The sequence below is a fragment of the Synchytrium microbalum genome (genome assembly GCF_006535985.1).
Source record: "Synchytrium microbalum strain JEL517 chromosome Unknown SmJEL517_scf0002, whole genome shotgun sequence".
In the NCBI taxonomy this organism is placed as follows: domain Eukaryota; kingdom Fungi; phylum Chytridiomycota; class Chytridiomycetes; order Synchytriales; family Synchytriaceae; genus Synchytrium; species Synchytrium microbalum.
In genome coordinates this window covers 1,055,322-1,071,948 of record NW_022158351.1, presented here as the reverse complement: position 1 = coordinate 1,071,948, position 16,627 = coordinate 1,055,322, and the positions used below count along the sequence as shown (strand labels likewise).

Here is a 16,627-nt window from a genome sequence, read left to right as displayed (position 1 = left end):
TGTTTTGAGGCCGATGACGCGAAGACGCCCAGATACAGCAGCCCCAGCACGGCATCTTCTGAGGGCTGGTCGATTGTAGCATGGATCAGGGCCTTTCCAGCCTCAAAAAAGGGGAGACCTTTGAGAGTATTTGTAAGCTTTGATTGCATTGATTACAAATAAACGTAAAACAGACAAGTACCTCGACGCCAACTGCTACCAGTAATCGGAGAGTTCATACTAGGGGAGGCGTTACTACTATTTGCACTCGATACAGGCGTCAGGTATGGATTATTGCTACTGCTAAGGTGTCCGTTTGCGGTGGTATTTGAATCAGACATCATGTTCAAGACATATGGGTTATTAGAATATGGAGCAGCGAGAGCACACATGCTGTTGACGAGTATGAGACGGTTGGGCTGATCCTCTTCAAAGTCAAAGAAATGTGGATGGAGCGGATCTATAAAAAAAGCCGTCAAAGTACAATTCAACCAATCCGTGTGGATCTAACATCACATACCTAACATCATATAAGTGGAAACGTGGTCAAAATACAATCCAACCAATTCGTGGATGACTTCTTTAGGTATTTTAGACAAGTCGGCCGGTATAATTTTTTCAGTAACTATATGTAAATCCATAGGTGGAGGAACAACCGAAGGCCCTGTATTATTATAACTACTCCTTGACGAATCTCCTTCTTGTGACATATCCACCCCAAACTCATCTACTGGATGCTTCCTAGCTCGTTTCCGATAGGTGAGTTCATTCAATGTTTCAGCTTTTCTTTTTTCAGCGGCTGCAAGTACGTTCTGCAAGGCAATTCCAAAGCCTTGAGAAGTGTTTGTATTGTCATCACCACCTAGTTCTTGTAGCACTCGTAGCAAGACAGGTTCAGTAACGGGTGGAGGACGTACGCCTTTACTGATCAAGAGATTCTCGGCTTCTGTCACTTGATTCTCGAGACTTCTGACGTGTCCTGCTCGAGCCGTTTTACCAATCCGACCACTGCTAAAGTTCTTTGTAGGTTTTGGCATAGCGATTTCCTTCTTGTTCTTCTTGCTAGATTCGTAGTGACAATCCAATCCCAGCTCATTGCATTGAGCACAAGGACTTCCGAAATCACACGATTGTTTCAACTTGATGCAACTCAAGCATGAAGGGTGCTCCAGAGATTTACGTTTCTTGACTCCATTAGACGAGGCAGATCCTATCGTCTTGGTCATTGTAACCAAAGGCGGACACAAGTTTGATAAAGCTGAAAGGTTGATCCTGAGACATTGCGATGAGATCATGATAATCAGACAGGAACTCATACGAGATTGGTTCAGAAGCGATGCAAATGATCAGATCAGAAACTTACCCTGACTTGATATCGGGTTAATCGTCCAAAAGCTAAGTAGCTGAAGCTCAATTGATCTGATGAGATGATGTTGGTAAAGCAAGAAGCTTGGCAAAACTGACTCGGGCATGAAGTAGATTACTAGTTCAAGCACTTACCCTCACTTGACTCCAGCTAATCTCTCAAAGTTACTGGCCCAAATTCATCCGTTCTTCTGCACGCTTTTGGCTTTTTGGGTGAGGATTGAAAGGGCAAGACAAGAAGAGGATACGTGGAAATCACACGGCTTGATCCGAACGCTTCAAACAATTAAAATCTTGCTAAATATGTTTGTATTTACTATTACACGCCCCTCGCGTGGCTTGTGTGCTCTACGTTACAATTTACATTCTCTGTCTCATTCCAACAGAGCAAATATATGATATATGATATCTTACAATTAACACTTATTTTCTTTGCCTTTTACAACCACCTTAATTATAATGTGCGCCATACGCGTACGTAGGTGCGAATAAATGAGGACTGGCAACTCGAGAGAGGGATGGTGGTGTGCCTGTTCCACTACCAGTTGCACTCGTATTGTTGGAATGCGATGCAGCATGAGCTGGGTATCCCATCATCCATCGGCTCGGGTTTTGTGGATATGGAACTGCATACTGGTGATTTGCTTGCTCAGACGATGTGTAATGATTCGGTAGTGGAAGATGGTTTTGCATCATCATACTGGGAAGCATTTGTCGAGGTGATGCTGGTACTGATGATACTGGAGTCGCGTCTGTAGAGCCACCTGTGTTAAAGCGTTGACGGACTGACTTTTGACTCTCTGAAGTCAATCGAGTCGCCAAGGATGCTGCGAAAGCATCTGTTGACTTGACTGTTGATTCGTATGCAGGATCATATGAGTAGTCTACCAAAGAGAAAATGGGTTAAAAATATCTTTAAGCGGGGAAAATAACTCCAGACTCACCTTGAGGCATAGAATATCCAACCAACCCTCCAATCTGCTGATAAGTACCTGGCAAGCCCATAGACACAGGTGCTGGACTAGGAAATGACGATGGTGATCCCGTTGATACAGATCCAGATGGAGCAATCCTCATCCCAATCTGTTGTTGTTGCTGTTGTTGGGCTTGAGATACATTCGGTGGTGAGACATTGGGTATCGGATGGTTCAGAGGAGATATAAATCCTCCGATATGGCCTACTACATCATTGTCCTCATGAAGGGTGAAAGGCTCGGAAAACGTGAACATGTATTCACTCTTCTCTGGTCCTTCTTCTATAGTTATGTTGGTCGTCTTGGGACTTTGGACGAGGACGAATGGCAGGAAGATACGTTGGTCATGGCTATCAGGTGGATAGTCAGTTATGCCTTCGGCAGAATATCGTTCACGTTCTCGCTGACGTTCTCGTTCAATCTGTTCGTTCTGATATGCCAATTGTCGCAGTCGCGATTCCTTTGTGGAAAAATTGCGTCAGTCGAGAGTTCGAGAACGAGAAACAAAGATATAGGAGGCTGAAGGGACTTACTTTGAGTAACTTCTCTTGCATTTCACGTCTTTCTCGATCAATCAAGAACTTCAATTCAGCTTCTCGTCTCTTCAATGCTTCCAGATCTAATTTGTCTGCTGGTGGTCGTGCTGCGTCACCCTCCACACCAGGTTTGCCATCAAGGGGCATACCAATCCATCGAATGTACTTTTTGTCTTTTTCTATGATATCCATAGCCATCAGCACATTCAGAGCATCATAAACTCGTCTTCGAATGTTTTTCTGATCGAATCTCTAAATAGTGGAGTTAGGGTTGAACGTGAGCAAAGACAAACATGATTCCGGGACGAGGTATCAACTTACTCCGCCATATTGAGCTACTTGAGCTGTAAAGTCCACAACCAACTCATCAGCAACCTGTTAATGAAGCCATGGTGTTAGTAATGAAGAACTTCGCAGGTGCCATTCTATAACATTAGTTTGAAATGCAAGCGCCTCAGATTCTGTTGGTGTCTTCCGGATTCAGAAAAATAACGCAGTATAATTGATAATGTCTCATCATTGGGCTTGCTTCGCAAACTTCTTTAAGATTCTCAAGACTTCTCATCACAACGTACCTCATTGTATGTTGTTTCACCTTTAGCTTCAACCTTATCAGCCACCATCTTGGAGAAGTGACGTAAACCTTTTATATTCTTTAATGGATCATCATCCGATACCGCACTTGGCACGAATGGCTTCTTTACAGGAGGTGTAGAGACGGGAGCAGCAGGTTTTGGTGCTGTTGCTATGGGAGATAATAATAATAATGGTGGTGGTGTGGAGCTTGACATTGGTTGGTTTTGGATGACTTGAGCAGCTGCGGCTAGAGATAATATAGATTCGAGGGGTTGTTGTGTAGATTGTGGTATAAACGGTAGAGATGATTGTCTTGCAACGCTGCGCCGTTGTCGTTTTGCAGGTCTTTCTGGCTTTTCTGGCCTAAAAGGACAGACGGGAGCGTGTAAGACCAATGATAAGAATGTGTATGTTAACCGAGATGGTTGTAAACATTGCAAAACCAAGGTTTTCTTCGTTCGTGTGTTCAACCTCATTTCCTTCACAAACACGCACTTGTAGTCATCGTCCGATTCATCAGCCTCGTTTTGTTCTTCCTCGTCTTCTTCTTCTTCAAATTCTCTTCCGACAACAGGAGGTGCGTCTCTGTCATCCATTTCTGCATCGTGTTGGTCTTGATGTATCATAGGACTTTGTGCAGGTTGATGCGACATGTACAGACCACCACCCATCATGTCTATCGACGTAGCCGGATTCCATGGATGATTTACAGTTAATGGCGAGCCTGCTGATGATGTGTCGTTTGATGAGACATGCGATGACTCGATAGATAAGTGAGGATGTGATTCAGACATTTGATGTTGATGACTGGTGGTTTTGGAGTTCATAGGGAAACCTGAATAATACATCATATCGTATGCTGAACTACCAGAATTCATCGTCTTTCTTCCGCCTCCTACTAATCCTCCTGCTGATGCACTGTTGAAATCTGTTAGTCCTGTTTGTCCATCGAATGGTAGGGTATTGTATCGTGTTTCTTGATTTCTGAGACTGTTATCGATAGTATGATTACTTAGTTCTGGACCCAACATCCTTGATCTACATGCCAGCTCAGTGGAACTGTTGCTGATTTTCCGATAAGAAATTTTTGAATAACTTGGAACGAACAGATGAAATGTGGGGACGTGCCCAAAACTATACGGGTATTTTCAAACTTTATACAATAAAGTACTTAACAACCAAGTAATCCTTGCATTATGACCACATTTGAAGTGAAGGAACACGTACAAATGCCATCAAAAAGGTCCCAAAGCAAAGTCCCAACTTTCATGCACTAAGGCCACCACACACATTCAAGCACTAATTTTTACATAAAGAACAAGTCGGCATTAAATCTCCGAACGTTCTATCATCAAAGTTCTCCACAAAACATATATATTTACCTGACCGTTCACGTAAGTTGCATCTACGAGAAACACTGCGGCATGCGCTACCTCCTGAATTAAGGTTTAGAAGGTAATCAGCAAATAAAAATTATTGCAAAATGTTGGTGTCTTACATCGACGCGACCAAAGCGTCCTGTAGGAATTCTTAACAACAGAGAAGCCTTAACATCATCTGAGAGGCCTAGAGCGATATACTTATGCGAGAACATCAATACTAAACAAGGCAGGACATGTACATACTGTTGGTCATATCAGTTTCAATCATTCCAGGAGCTATTGCGTTTACTTGTATGTTCCGAGAACCGACTTCTCGAGCCAAAGATCGCGTAAAGCCAAGGACGCCTGCTTTCGAAGAGGCGTAGACAGATTGCCCAGAGCTACCCATCAGGCCCACGACGGATGTCACGTTAATGATGCAACCTCGTCTCGTCTTCAGCATTCCTCGTACAAAAGCACGAGTTACGAGTATGGAACCAAGAAGATTGGTTTTGAGGACAGACTCTATCTTTTCAGGGCTCATCGTGACGAGTAATCCATCAAAATTCACACCTACAGTTGTGTATGGATCAATGCAAAGTCATCACTGAGAAGACGAGTAATCCATCGAAGTTGTGGATGGATCAATGCAAAGTCATCACTAAGAAGACGCGTTCACCTTACCAGCTGCATTGACTACAATAGACACGTCTCCAATTTGTGAAACGTGCTGCGAAAAGTATAGGTGTGTGTAAAAAGTCTGGTTTTGGGGAAAAGGTCATAAAGCTGTGAGCATGTCAGCGTACTTGAACTAGATCTTGTACTTGAGTCGAGTCCGACACATCCACTGAACATGTACCGAGGCAATGAGAATCACCAAGAAGGACCTTGGCAGCATCTAATCTTGCTTGATCTCTCCCGACTAAAACACTCTTGATGCCTTTCGATTTGAAGGATTGAGCGATGCCAAGTCCAATACCGCGGGATCCTCCAGTAATCAAAGCTATTTTATGAGGGCCTGTGCTTGAATCTATATTGAAATAGTTAGAATCACGTTCGCGAAGCAACCGAGAACATGGTAGAGCAATTGTTATAAATAGCTTACAGAAACACCGTTGAATAAGTGACTTGAGATTGTTATGTGTGTTTATACGCCTTGTAGTGTTCGAAAACACGTGCCATACCATGAAATCAAAACGTGCGAACTTCTCTTTGTTTCAAGTGAGATTTTACGCAGATTCTGGAAGTATCTCTTTGCAGCACGGTAAGCTCAATTTTTGCATTTTTTTGCCTTAAAGAATACAATCATTAGCGAATATCCTCGTTACTAGTCTTCTATCAGTCTCTTCGTGAAGCTTTGTCTCTTTGTGAAGCAGTTCCAAAAATCAAGAAATCACCTCGCAGATTGGAGAATATCGCAGATGCAAGAATATTTTTCAAGGCCACCACCGTCTGAGGACTATGTTCAGTACTGTATATACCTTCCTGATGCCAAAGATGTTGTCCATCTTCAACAACAGGCGACATTGATTTCTTCATTTGTGCTGCAATGGACGGATGGGTACATCTGGCAAAAGGACCCTTTTGGTCTAGTAGTCGTCTCTTCAACTCAAACTCAAGGTATGCGTATCATCCTCGTCACTCGATCTGAGCTTTGGAACAGTTGATCGTGATATCAACACTCTTTGATAGCCCAAGAACCTTCATTTGCATATCTCAAGGGACGAACGCGATTTGGTGATGCAATTGAAGACGAATGGTTTATCGTGTTTCTGCTACGTGAGATATCAAAGCAATGGCAAGAAGCCGTGATAAGGTACTGAAGACTTTCCATCGTGTGATTTCCAATTTTTTGCTCACCCTTTGTGGCCCTGTGCCTGACAGTGTATCGGATTCTGATGGTGAATTCTTGCTGATTGAAGCAGCCAAAGAGATACCAAAATGGTTGACTCCTTCAAATAGTACCAATCGAGTAAGAACAGCTAATAATATACCTCCATTGAATTACAAACCTCTGACTCGTCTTTTCTTGAATCGGTATCCAGGTCTTTCTCCATAAAGGCCAATTGCATATAATTCCAATACCCAAAACTCCTGTTGAACGAGAAGAGTTCCCATCAGGCAAATTGACAGTGACTCAGGGCATTGAATTGGTCGCTTCGTCAACAACTCCCACTGTCGCAGCAGACAAGGTGCAAGCTGCTGTTTTTGATCGTATATCCTCGTAAGTATTTCTTGCCTGGACGCATAGCACAGCTGGAGTTGGAAATTAACTTTTTCTTGTTGACTTTGTGAAGGTATCCTGACAAGGCTCGTCAAAACATTCATCATGCTTGTGTCATGATTCCACGTGCAGTTGCCAGTGTCTTGAAACGAGATCCTCAAATGGTGGCTCCAGCTGTTGAGTCCTTCTATATGAGAGATCCTATCACCATGCGAGTAAGTCATTGATTTGCTATTCGCACCGTGTTTGCTAATATTCATTTCGGTTCCGGGAGTGTTTTTGCCCTCCAATTTGCCTAACATTTTTCTCACATGTCAAAAATAGGCCATCCATCGAATGGAACGATTCCCACCCGCTGATTCAGTATCATGTACTATACCCGTGACCAGAACGTTATATGCTCAACTCGTCGCGCAACGATTTCATGCTCCGAAGCCCTTTCGGCTACCTCCAGTCAGTTCACCAGAGTTTAAAGCTGCTGAACTGGGTATGAAGTTAGCTTGTGGTATGGAAATGTTGGCTGCTGAGAAACCACGATCGTCTGCAACGCATACTGAGAATGCCACTCTGGATACATATGATTTTGATCGAGATGATGAATATATCAGGTTTCGGAATAGACTCTCGCAGCTGGGATACTTCAAGGTAAATTTGTACTTTGACTCTGCTTTGGTTTTGCTAGTATGTAACCGACCAGAAAATAGGGAGAAACGCAAGGATCCAAGCTGTATCAACAATTAGAGATTGTTGCAAAAGAGCAGCATCTTCGAGACAAGTTTGCGGACAGGCAAGTCCCTGACCTACAACAGGTTACTTCTTCCTTGCAACAATCTCCTTAAACGTCTTTCTATATGAGTAGGGACGGAGATGAGCAACAACCCGAACACCCATCATTGAAATTGTCGCGTCTCTTGTCACTTCCATTGATACAAGATGCCGAACTAGACACTACTCCAGAAGACTCGGATGCTTGGATGGACATGAATGCTTCAGATTTAGAAGCCGCATTTGCGGCTCGACGTGCTGTTGTCAATTTCAGAGATTCTGACGAAGAGGAAGAAGAATCAGACGAAGATAGTAGTGATGACGAGGCTGATGTTCCTCGCCGTTATCAACGAATGAAGGAAGAACTTCAAGCAGAGGATGTTGATGAGGACGATGAAGACGGTGAATGGGAGGATGAAGACATGGAGGAGCGTGATGGTATGTCGAATATAACGAACATGGTTCGACAATTGGAAATTTTTATGAGTGGACAATCTGGATTGGATGGCGTTGAAATGCTAGAGTAAGACGCTCATCCCAGTCGTGTTCCACAACCTTTTTCTCCTCGCTTACATTCTAATCTCATCCCTTTTGCTAGTGAATTCGAAGACGAGGATGATGAAGACGACGACATCCTTGGAGATGAGGACGAGGAAGACGTCTTACGTCAAATCAGCCTCGATCCAGACAGTTTTCTTCGTGAAATGGGTCGAGCACTAGGTAAGACATACACTTCTCTACGCTTCCCTCTTTTGCTCACGGTTCCTGTTAAAAACAATAGGTATGCCTATGGACGAGCTACGTCCCAATCGAGCCTCATCATCTAGAAGCGGTCCAACCATCACTGAAATCACTTCAGATGACGACGACGAAGAAACATTACTTCCTGCTGATCCTATGTCTGGCCCACAACCACCTAAACCACCACGTACATATAACAGTAAAGAACCAAAGACGACCAATATGAGTGATGACTCGGACGAAGACACTGAAGCTGATATAGAAGCATATATGAAGGCCATGGATCGTGAATTGTTTTCAACACGACTAGCCCGTGATTTTGAACGTGTTGAAAAGAGTAACTTGAAAAAGACGAAAAAGACTAGACAGCCAGATTCAGATGATGACGATGATGACACTACATCAGATGAAGATGACGAGTACATGCCTATAGATATGGATGTAAATCTGGTCAAGAATATGTTGGAAAGCTTCCAAGCTCAAGATGGTTTACCTGGTCCAACGTCTACATTATTTGAATCGATGGGGGTTGCGTTGCCTCGACCAGATCATTATGAGGAAGACGAGGCAGAGGAAGGTGATATGGTAGAGAAGCGTGGTGTTGGTAGTGTAAAAGCTGCTGCATCATCATCAGCTTCCAAACAGAGGAAACGAAGCAGGCCCTAAGTAATCTTGCACGTGTATTGATTGTAACAGATAACAGAGATCAGAGATGATTATGCTTGTATAAATGCTGGCTCGCTAACCATCGAATTTTTGCTGAATTTGAGCTGGACAACGTGTAACTCAATGGTACAACAGCAGAATGCAGTCTTTACACGCTATTGTCCTTCTAGTCCTTCTTTGATACCAACGCTCGATCGTTTGCTCCTGTGTTGTAACAAGTAACATTCCACCGAAAAACATCAAGGACATTCCAAGAAATTAAGCAGATGGCACAACTAGCACAGGCAGCGACTCTTCGCGACCAGTTAAAAAAGGAATTATCTGCATCCTCATCTAATCTAGACAAGTGTGGTCAACTCCTCTCTCAGCTAAAAGTAAAATGTGTTTGTCGATTGATTTGACATGGCTGTTGTTTGACTTTGAGGCCAGCAATCCAACTAGTAAATTACATGTATATTAGGTGCTATTAACTCAGTTGAGTTTCCTGGTCGTTGATGCTAGCAGAGCCCCAGATGGAAAGGAATTAATATTGGCACGTATGTCACCCTAGACTGGATCTTGATACATCCCGGGCGTTGATTGCTCCTTACAGATTGATCTTGTCTCTGTTGCATCAATGATAAATCTGTTATTTATGTAGGAGATGTATTGGAATTGGGTGCTCATTATGCCATAAAGACTGGACAGATTGACGAGTTTGAAAGATACATGTCTCAGCTAAAGACTTATTACAACGACTACAGGTAATTATCTGTTGTCTTGTATCCTGTTTCGTCATTATTGATCTGGATGGAGGGCATCGCTTCCACTGACTCACTTTCGCAAGATCCAACACTCAACACATACCACTTTCACCCCAATAGAACCCTACTCCCGCAATCTGAAAAACAATACTCACTATTGGGCCTCAATTTACTCAACTTGCTCGCTCAAAACAGGATTGGTGAATTCCATACTGAATTGGAATCACTGCCACCAGATGAATTGACTAAAAACATGTACATACGGCATCCTGTTGAAGTCGAACAGTCTCTTATGGAGGGTTCCTATGGCAAGGTCGTGCATTCCAGAGAGAATGTACCCGCTGCTGATTATGCTTTCTTCATGGATATCCTTATGGGAACCATCAGGTATGAGTGTGTGGTTGATATTTGCAGTTGAAAGCCAAAAAAGCGATCAACCGAACACATGAATCATGCTACAGTGATGGAATGGATTTGCATGCTTAAAAGATGATGTTTGATTGAACTCATGTTGATGTGATAGATGTGATGGATTCGATTCATGCTACAATGATGACGTCTTCAATGAATTCTGGTCAAATCACTGATTCTTACCTTTTACGATTAGAGATGAGATTGCAAGTTGTAGTGCCAAAGCATACAGCAGCCTTCCGATTCCTGATGCTGTAACATTGTTATACTTCAAGACTCGCGAGGAAGTGCTTGAATTCGCAAAAAGGGTATGACTTTCAAAGACGACATGTCATTTTTTGTTGATTCCGAGAGGTTTTCTAACTGGTTCTTTCAATATTACATATCAACAGAAGGACTGGAATGTGAATTTGAAGGAGAACAAGATCTCGTTTGCCGTATCTGATGGTGGACATCACGAGATACCTGCTGAAAAGATGATTCGTCAAACATTGAGTTATGCTCGTGAATTAGAACGAATTGTATAGGCCGAGTGGTCTTGTTTATTTTGTATGTTTTTGTGTGGGCAATCAACAACAAGAGTGCAGAGATTAGAAGGAGAAGCTGATGATTATTAAAAACAATATATAAAAGGAGATAGTCCCATTTACGAAAGGCTATATGCATTACGTTGTGGTGTCGCAAAAGACGAGGACTCAATAGGGTCAAATACGGGTTACTTGTTGAGGTTCTCCTGAGACACAGTGTTCTTTGTACCGTTTCCACTGGTATTCTCTTGTAGCAGATACTGTATGTGAATATGAATCAGCATTGTTTTGGTCTTCGAATTGATTGAATGAAGATACTTACATGAGCTAAACGGGCTAGAACGTCCTTGCCGGCATCATCAGAACTATGAAGTTTCAAAACCTTCTCAATAGCTGGTAATAATATCTAAATGATTAGAAGTCAGTGATCGCAGTAACAAAAAAATTATGAAAATGGGGCAATGCACGGTGTTGAAATGAACCATTCTAAACGCGAACATCTCAGCGAATATGCATACTGGGAATACTCGTCTTTCCAGATATTCAGTCGGACCTTCATCATCTCCAATTGCGGTTCCGCCCGTCCGAGACAACATGCTCGTTGACACATTCTTTTCGATTTGAGATGCCAGTTTCTGTGTGGATGTTTGTTGCTTGTCACTTTCTGATACCTGCATATCTGGTGACTGATATCGTGTTGTCGTCGACCGGTTGAATCAGTTCGGATCTACACTAGATCAAGTACAGGATGTGGGTGAAGTTGGAGGAGGAAAAAACCCGCCGTGTCATATGGAAAACTGTTTGGGGATCCAGTTGGGGATTGTACATCTCAAGCTTCATTTAACATTGCAATTTAATTGTTTCAGATACTACTATGCCATCTATGTGTTTATGCTACTTATGTACCAACACGTGCTTCGTGTGTGTTGCGTTGTCGTCAGTCTTTTTCGAGAGGAGGAGGAGCCTCGATTCTCTCCTCTCTCTCAGCACTACCTATTGGACTGCTTTTTTCGAGGTGCTTCAGCCAACTCTCTCATTCTCTGCTGACAGTCACGAACAGCACGTCGTATCCTTTCCAAGAACTCGTAGTGCCGTGCATCCATCAACTCTGAAGGTGTTCTGGCAAGGATATCTGCAACTTCGAATGGTACTTCCAAGTCTGCAAAGAGTTCAAGTTGAACAAAAAAAGGGACCAAAGCTGACAATTGATTGTTCTACCATGAAAGCTCACCATTAAGTCTCCCTCTAGTCCTCTGTTGATAATCATCCCAAAACACTCCAGTAAGTTCAACCAAACTCCTCAACACTTGTGGCAAGTAATCCATAGATGGAAAGGCTTGTAATGATGGAGGAGCAGGCAAAATTGCTTCTGTTGGTTCTGAAGCGATGAACTTGTTGTATCCTGGTAGTGATCCACACATGCGATCGACGTATGGGAAGACTGCCTGGCGGACTAGATCCATTCTGAGTGTGAGGAAAGAGACTGTGAGTGAGAACACGAGCGAAAAAACATGATTTGAGATCCGTAGTGACTATTACATTCGGGCAGTTGGATTATTGTCAGAAATGTGTCGGGCCAACTCTGTAATGAATGGTGACTTGTCCACTGGTGATGTGTTGTAGAGCTGTATCAACATGACATCGACCACATCTAGATTGAGTAAACAGAACAAACCTATTCCGTTACTACCGATGAATGATTGAAAGGTTGTCTTCACTTACGCATGGATGGTATTCCCTTGACAAGTATAGGAATAAGCTCAATAGCATAACCTCTTTGATTAATGGTCTTTGTGTTGAAAACAAAACAAGGAAAAGTTAGCCAAAGGAAATCATAAGCAAAGATGAATAACAAGTTTTCATACTCGTATCAAATCCTTATTAGCACTATTGCAAAACCTTGAATGTATATAATCACATGTCGACCGTCGAATCTGTTTCAATATAGTGGACGCGTCTAGAGGGATATTTTTAATTCTATAGCGAGGCACAAAAAAATCTAAGGCTTCAATCCATAACTCTTTGTACCTGCAGTTCTCTCATCTTCCGGACTAGCCAGGCAGGCATCCAACAAGAAGTGAATGATGCTAGGCTCTGCACGTTCAACTTCCATGGGAGTGATATGTGGTGACTCCTAGTTGATTGACAGATATTTAGGACAGCCACGAAACACGACATAATCATCAATGCTAAGGGGATTCTCACCAGTACTCGAACTTGCTTTCTGAATGGGGACCTTGCAGCCGCCAATAAACAAGTCAAGATCTAGCAACCAAAAAACATTCAATCTTGTGTCATAACAACAGTTGAGTGGCTGGGAAGACTTCTTTACTTGTAGCAAAATACCAAACAGCACAGGTCGTCTATACACACGCCGATCAACATCAACTTGATTTTGCGGATTTTCAATCAAAGACTGTAAATCCAGTAAATCAATGTCTGGGCGATGTAATGAAAGTATTTTGATGGTCTTTACCCAAGTATCTGGTGCTTTCACACTGTTCAGCTTCTGCCAAATGTTGGAAAAGGATGGCCATATTGGATCATTCCATCTGCGGCCAACCGAAAAAAATGGTTTCAAAGAATACCTTCGTAAATCTTTATCACACGTACTCAAACACTCACTCCACAAGAGGCAGCACTGGTACTATATACTCCAAGAAAATATCATGGTATGGAAGAAGTTGTTGAGGAGTCAAGGATACCAGATATTCAAATACTGACGGCGAAGGATGGGAAGAGTTAGCCTGTTGCAATACTTCCACTTTTGGATTTTTTCGTTCCCCTCGTACCTTTGGTTGTCAAAGCAGGCCGCAATAGGTACTCTCCAATAGCTTGCGCTGATATTGCACCACCAGTAGGCTGTAATTGCTGAGCATACCATGTAGATGGCAGTACCAGTGATGCACTATTCGAAGGGTGTGAATACATATGTCATTGCTTTCTTGGTCTCCCTTTAAAAAAAAAAGATAAATCAAATCTACCTTTGCACAACAGACTCCTCGCACGATAGAGAGAGTGGCTCCAAGAGTTCAGGATAGCAGCCATTGATAAGAGAATACAGTTGTGGATAAATAGACGAATAAGTCTTGCCACCATCATGAGTTCGTGCAAATAAGAGGACACGTTTGATTGGCAAGGAGTCTGCCAGTCTTGTCGGATATGGTCTCTTCCCTGAAGAGTGGTTGAGAATTTCAGTGATATGAGACGAGAAAAAGGATACGACGTCGAATGTCAATACCCGCAAGAGCATAAATCTGGTCCCCGTGAATATTCCTAATGCCAGCAACAAGAGAAAAATCGTGCAACAGCACGTAAAGCAACATTATAACATGAGATGGTTTCAACTCATTCGAGTCGTCAAAAGTTTGACGAACAACCGAATCTGGTATTCGAGTTGCGAATGTGGTGGTGAGAATGCTAAAAAAAAAGGACAAAAATGAAGGACTTGATAGATGATTTGATTGTAAAAATGACACCACAGTTGCAATATGGAGTTCTGTAGTCACCTTTCGACGTAAATCGTCAACAATTGAAGCAATGAGGAATGCAATGGTAATGTAATTCTGTCTGTAATGACTCGTTGCATCCATGGGCCAACATCCACTTGTGCTTTATGAAACATTTCGGCAGCGAGCATTTGAGAGACTAGTGATATCGATATTGATTCACTCTTGGTTTGAACCTAGAAATCCAATGATTCCGGTCAACAGGTTCATACAGTAAGATAAACAAGGCGGGGGGAAAACGTGGAACCAGGTTGAAGAACAACCGTTTACTGCTGGTTGATGTTACCTCTTCGTCTTCCACTCGTAGCTCGAGAGCACGATGACATAGTTTCTTGACATTTAACAATCGTGACCGAAATGCTTCACACATCTTGCTAAATGTCTGAGATGCTAGAGATTTTTCAAGGAGCAGGAAGAAAATCAGTGTCGCGATGTAATAGAAAGATCTCAGACGAAGGGCAAACATACGTATTGTTACATTCATCTCCAAGTGATTTCTCAATTGTTCAGCAACTTTGACTGGTGAATCAGTAAAGATGTGTATGCAAATGAGCATTGTAACATGTGACCGTGTTGTTTGAAGAAGGGTCGAGACCATTTCAACAGTCGTCATCTGTGAGCACCGGGAAAACGTCAGAAGACATAATATCATATAATTATGTGGCTTTTTACCTCGTTGAAACGACGAACCATCTGCATCCAGCAAACAATTGGAAAACTGAGATTTTGTCCGCCAGACGATTCATTGGCATTCATGGCGATGGCCACGACAATAGAATCCAGTTGAGCATCTGACAACACGACTCCGTATATACCGACAAACCCACATAACGCACGCAATCTCATCTTGACGTCAACAGGCGAGGCTTGCTGAATGCCATTCACCACTCGATCAACCAGTGCTGGTAGATAATCTTTTATGAGTAGAGTGCTTCCAGAAGTGTGTGGTAGTTGATCGACAGTCTCAAACGTCCAGCTCATATTGGTGTCCAGGATCGAGTTGAGAAACAAGACCTGTTGAGGTTGCGCAAGTACAAAGCACTTAACCACGGTAAGGGAATGTATTCGGTGATTTCCCTAGCCAACCTTTACCTCATCATGGAGATACGTGATGGTCAGATAACAACATAAGTCTGGAAGGACTTTGGCTTCCATAAGCATGTAGCGAAGCAGCTTTTGGTGTCCTACGCCACAAGCGTATTTCATGAGCGCCCTAGAAGAGCCATTAGGGTGATTGTCGTCTTTTTTTAGCATAATGCCTGACGTGGCAAGTGCACATTCTTTTATACCTCGTGTTCTCCGCAAGTAGCTCGTTCCGATGCACATGTACAAGAGTTCGACAGATCTGACATAAACAAGAGGAAGTGGGGTTGATTGATGCTAGTCTCAAACTTGCAACATAAGGCTTGTGCGTACTATCAAGAATTCATTTGGACATTGAGGTATAACTTGATGAAAGATCTCTCGACATTGAGATAGAAATAGCAGAGGCACAAACAAGTCCTAATGACGCGTTTTAGCTTGAGATTGAAGTGCGTCAACCTCACATTGAGCATTACTCTGGTCTGTATCAAGTGCTTGAAGAGTTTTAGCGAGGTGATGACGACGTGAGCGATTTCGAGGCTTGACAAGCTCTGCATAAAGTCGGATGGTCGTGGAAGATCAGTAGATTTCTGGTCAGAATGGAAGCATTTGCTCAATGATGTGAGCTCATTCAAGACAGCTCTATAGATGTTGATGCCAGGGTGTTAGCGAACATCGCAACGAAGAACACAAGATTTAGAGACAATGTTGGATCCTCACAGGAAGCGTTCGGACTCATTCCTAGGTAGCTGTATCTTTTGATCCTGAAAATTCAGTTGATGTCAACGAGGAGCAACAAAATCACGGTTTAGACGAGGCACCGGCTTACAGAGGACAATGCGGTGGCGACATATGACAAGTCTATGGACATTTCGCGAGCTCTATCTGAGTTCCGTCATCAAAATCTCGTCACGCACAGGTTTGGATTGAATGTGAGCTTAAAGCGATGAAGAGCGTGTTTTGAGGTCTTACAAAATATGGTACGAGCTCGCTATCTTGCTATTAGATGTAATCTACGCGTACAATTTGCTTTTATTGCAAGTTTATTTAAGGTGATTGACTAGTGATAAATTGAGACTTGAGACCACTTCCAACACGAAGCTAACACAGCAGAGGACACGTTGCTTCAAGGGAGAGCAACAGTGATTGGACCCCTTGCAACCCACA

At 42.8% G+C, this 16,627-nt stretch overlaps 6 protein-coding genes across 6 annotated transcripts; 2 read left to right on the top strand and 4 right to left on the bottom strand.

The window, feature by feature from the left end:
• Positions 1-1,794: 1,794 nt before the first annotated feature.
• Positions 1,795-4,461, bottom strand: SmJEL517_g00705 (uncharacterized protein; the record flags this gene model as incomplete). The annotated part of the gene is made up of 6 exons (XM_031166634.1): positions 1,795-2,228; positions 2,289-2,778; positions 2,852-3,106; positions 3,176-3,229; positions 3,430-3,793; positions 3,926-4,461. The coding sequence occupies 6 exons, from the start codon at positions 4,459-4,461 to the stop codon at positions 1,795-1,797; spliced, it is 2,133 nt and encodes a 710-aa protein (XP_031027395.1).
• A 235-nt stretch (positions 4,462-4,696) lies between these two features.
• Positions 4,697-5,335, bottom strand: SmJEL517_g00704 (uncharacterized protein; the record flags this gene model as incomplete). The annotated part of the gene is made up of 4 exons (XM_031166633.1): positions 4,697-4,729; positions 4,813-4,866; positions 4,929-4,996; positions 5,056-5,335. The coding sequence occupies 4 exons, from the start codon at positions 5,333-5,335 to the stop codon at positions 4,697-4,699; spliced, it is 435 nt and encodes a 144-aa protein (XP_031027394.1).
• An 877-nt stretch (positions 5,336-6,212) lies between these two features.
• On the top strand, positions 6,213-9,187 carry SmJEL517_g00703 (uncharacterized protein; the record flags this gene model as incomplete). The annotated part of the gene is made up of 10 exons (XM_031166632.1): positions 6,213-6,411; positions 6,484-6,607; positions 6,676-6,763; positions 6,837-7,015; positions 7,089-7,230; positions 7,340-7,660; positions 7,720-7,790; positions 7,875-8,303; positions 8,379-8,500; positions 8,562-9,187. The coding sequence occupies 10 exons, from the start codon at positions 6,213-6,215 to the stop codon at positions 9,185-9,187; spliced, it is 2,301 nt and encodes a 766-aa protein (XP_031027393.1).
• A 266-nt stretch (positions 9,188-9,453) lies between these two features.
• SmJEL517_g00702 (uncharacterized protein) lies at positions 9,454-10,868 on the top strand (the record flags this gene model as incomplete). Its single annotated transcript, XM_031166631.1, has 6 exons — positions 9,454-9,561; positions 9,648-9,723; positions 9,828-9,930; positions 10,051-10,317; positions 10,538-10,649; positions 10,734-10,868. 6 exons carry the CDS (start codon positions 9,454-9,456, stop codon positions 10,866-10,868), a joined length of 801 nt encoding a protein of 266 aa, XP_031027392.1.
• Positions 10,869-11,056: 188 nt separating this feature from the next.
• Positions 11,057-11,545, bottom strand: SmJEL517_g00701 (uncharacterized protein; the record flags this gene model as incomplete). The annotated part of the gene is made up of 3 exons (XM_031166630.1): positions 11,057-11,128; positions 11,191-11,274; positions 11,387-11,545. 3 exons carry the CDS (start codon positions 11,543-11,545, stop codon positions 11,057-11,059), a joined length of 315 nt encoding a protein of 104 aa, XP_031027391.1.
• Positions 11,546-11,857: 312 nt separating this feature from the next.
• SmJEL517_g00700 (uncharacterized protein) lies at positions 11,858-16,331 on the bottom strand (the record flags this gene model as incomplete). The annotated part of the gene is made up of 22 exons (XM_031166629.1): positions 11,858-12,027; positions 12,100-12,332; positions 12,408-12,519; positions 12,591-12,657; positions 12,734-12,825; positions 12,897-13,002; positions 13,074-13,133; positions 13,201-13,420; positions 13,494-13,587; positions 13,661-13,776; positions 13,853-14,042; positions 14,110-14,288; positions 14,378-14,553; positions 14,664-14,767; positions 14,846-14,990; positions 15,050-15,391; positions 15,470-15,590; positions 15,667-15,722; positions 15,794-15,880; positions 15,937-16,102; positions 16,181-16,224; positions 16,290-16,331. The coding sequence occupies 22 exons, from the start codon at positions 16,329-16,331 to the stop codon at positions 11,858-11,860; spliced, it is 2,922 nt and encodes a 973-aa protein (XP_031027390.1).
• Between the last annotated feature and the right edge of the window lie 296 nt (positions 16,332-16,627).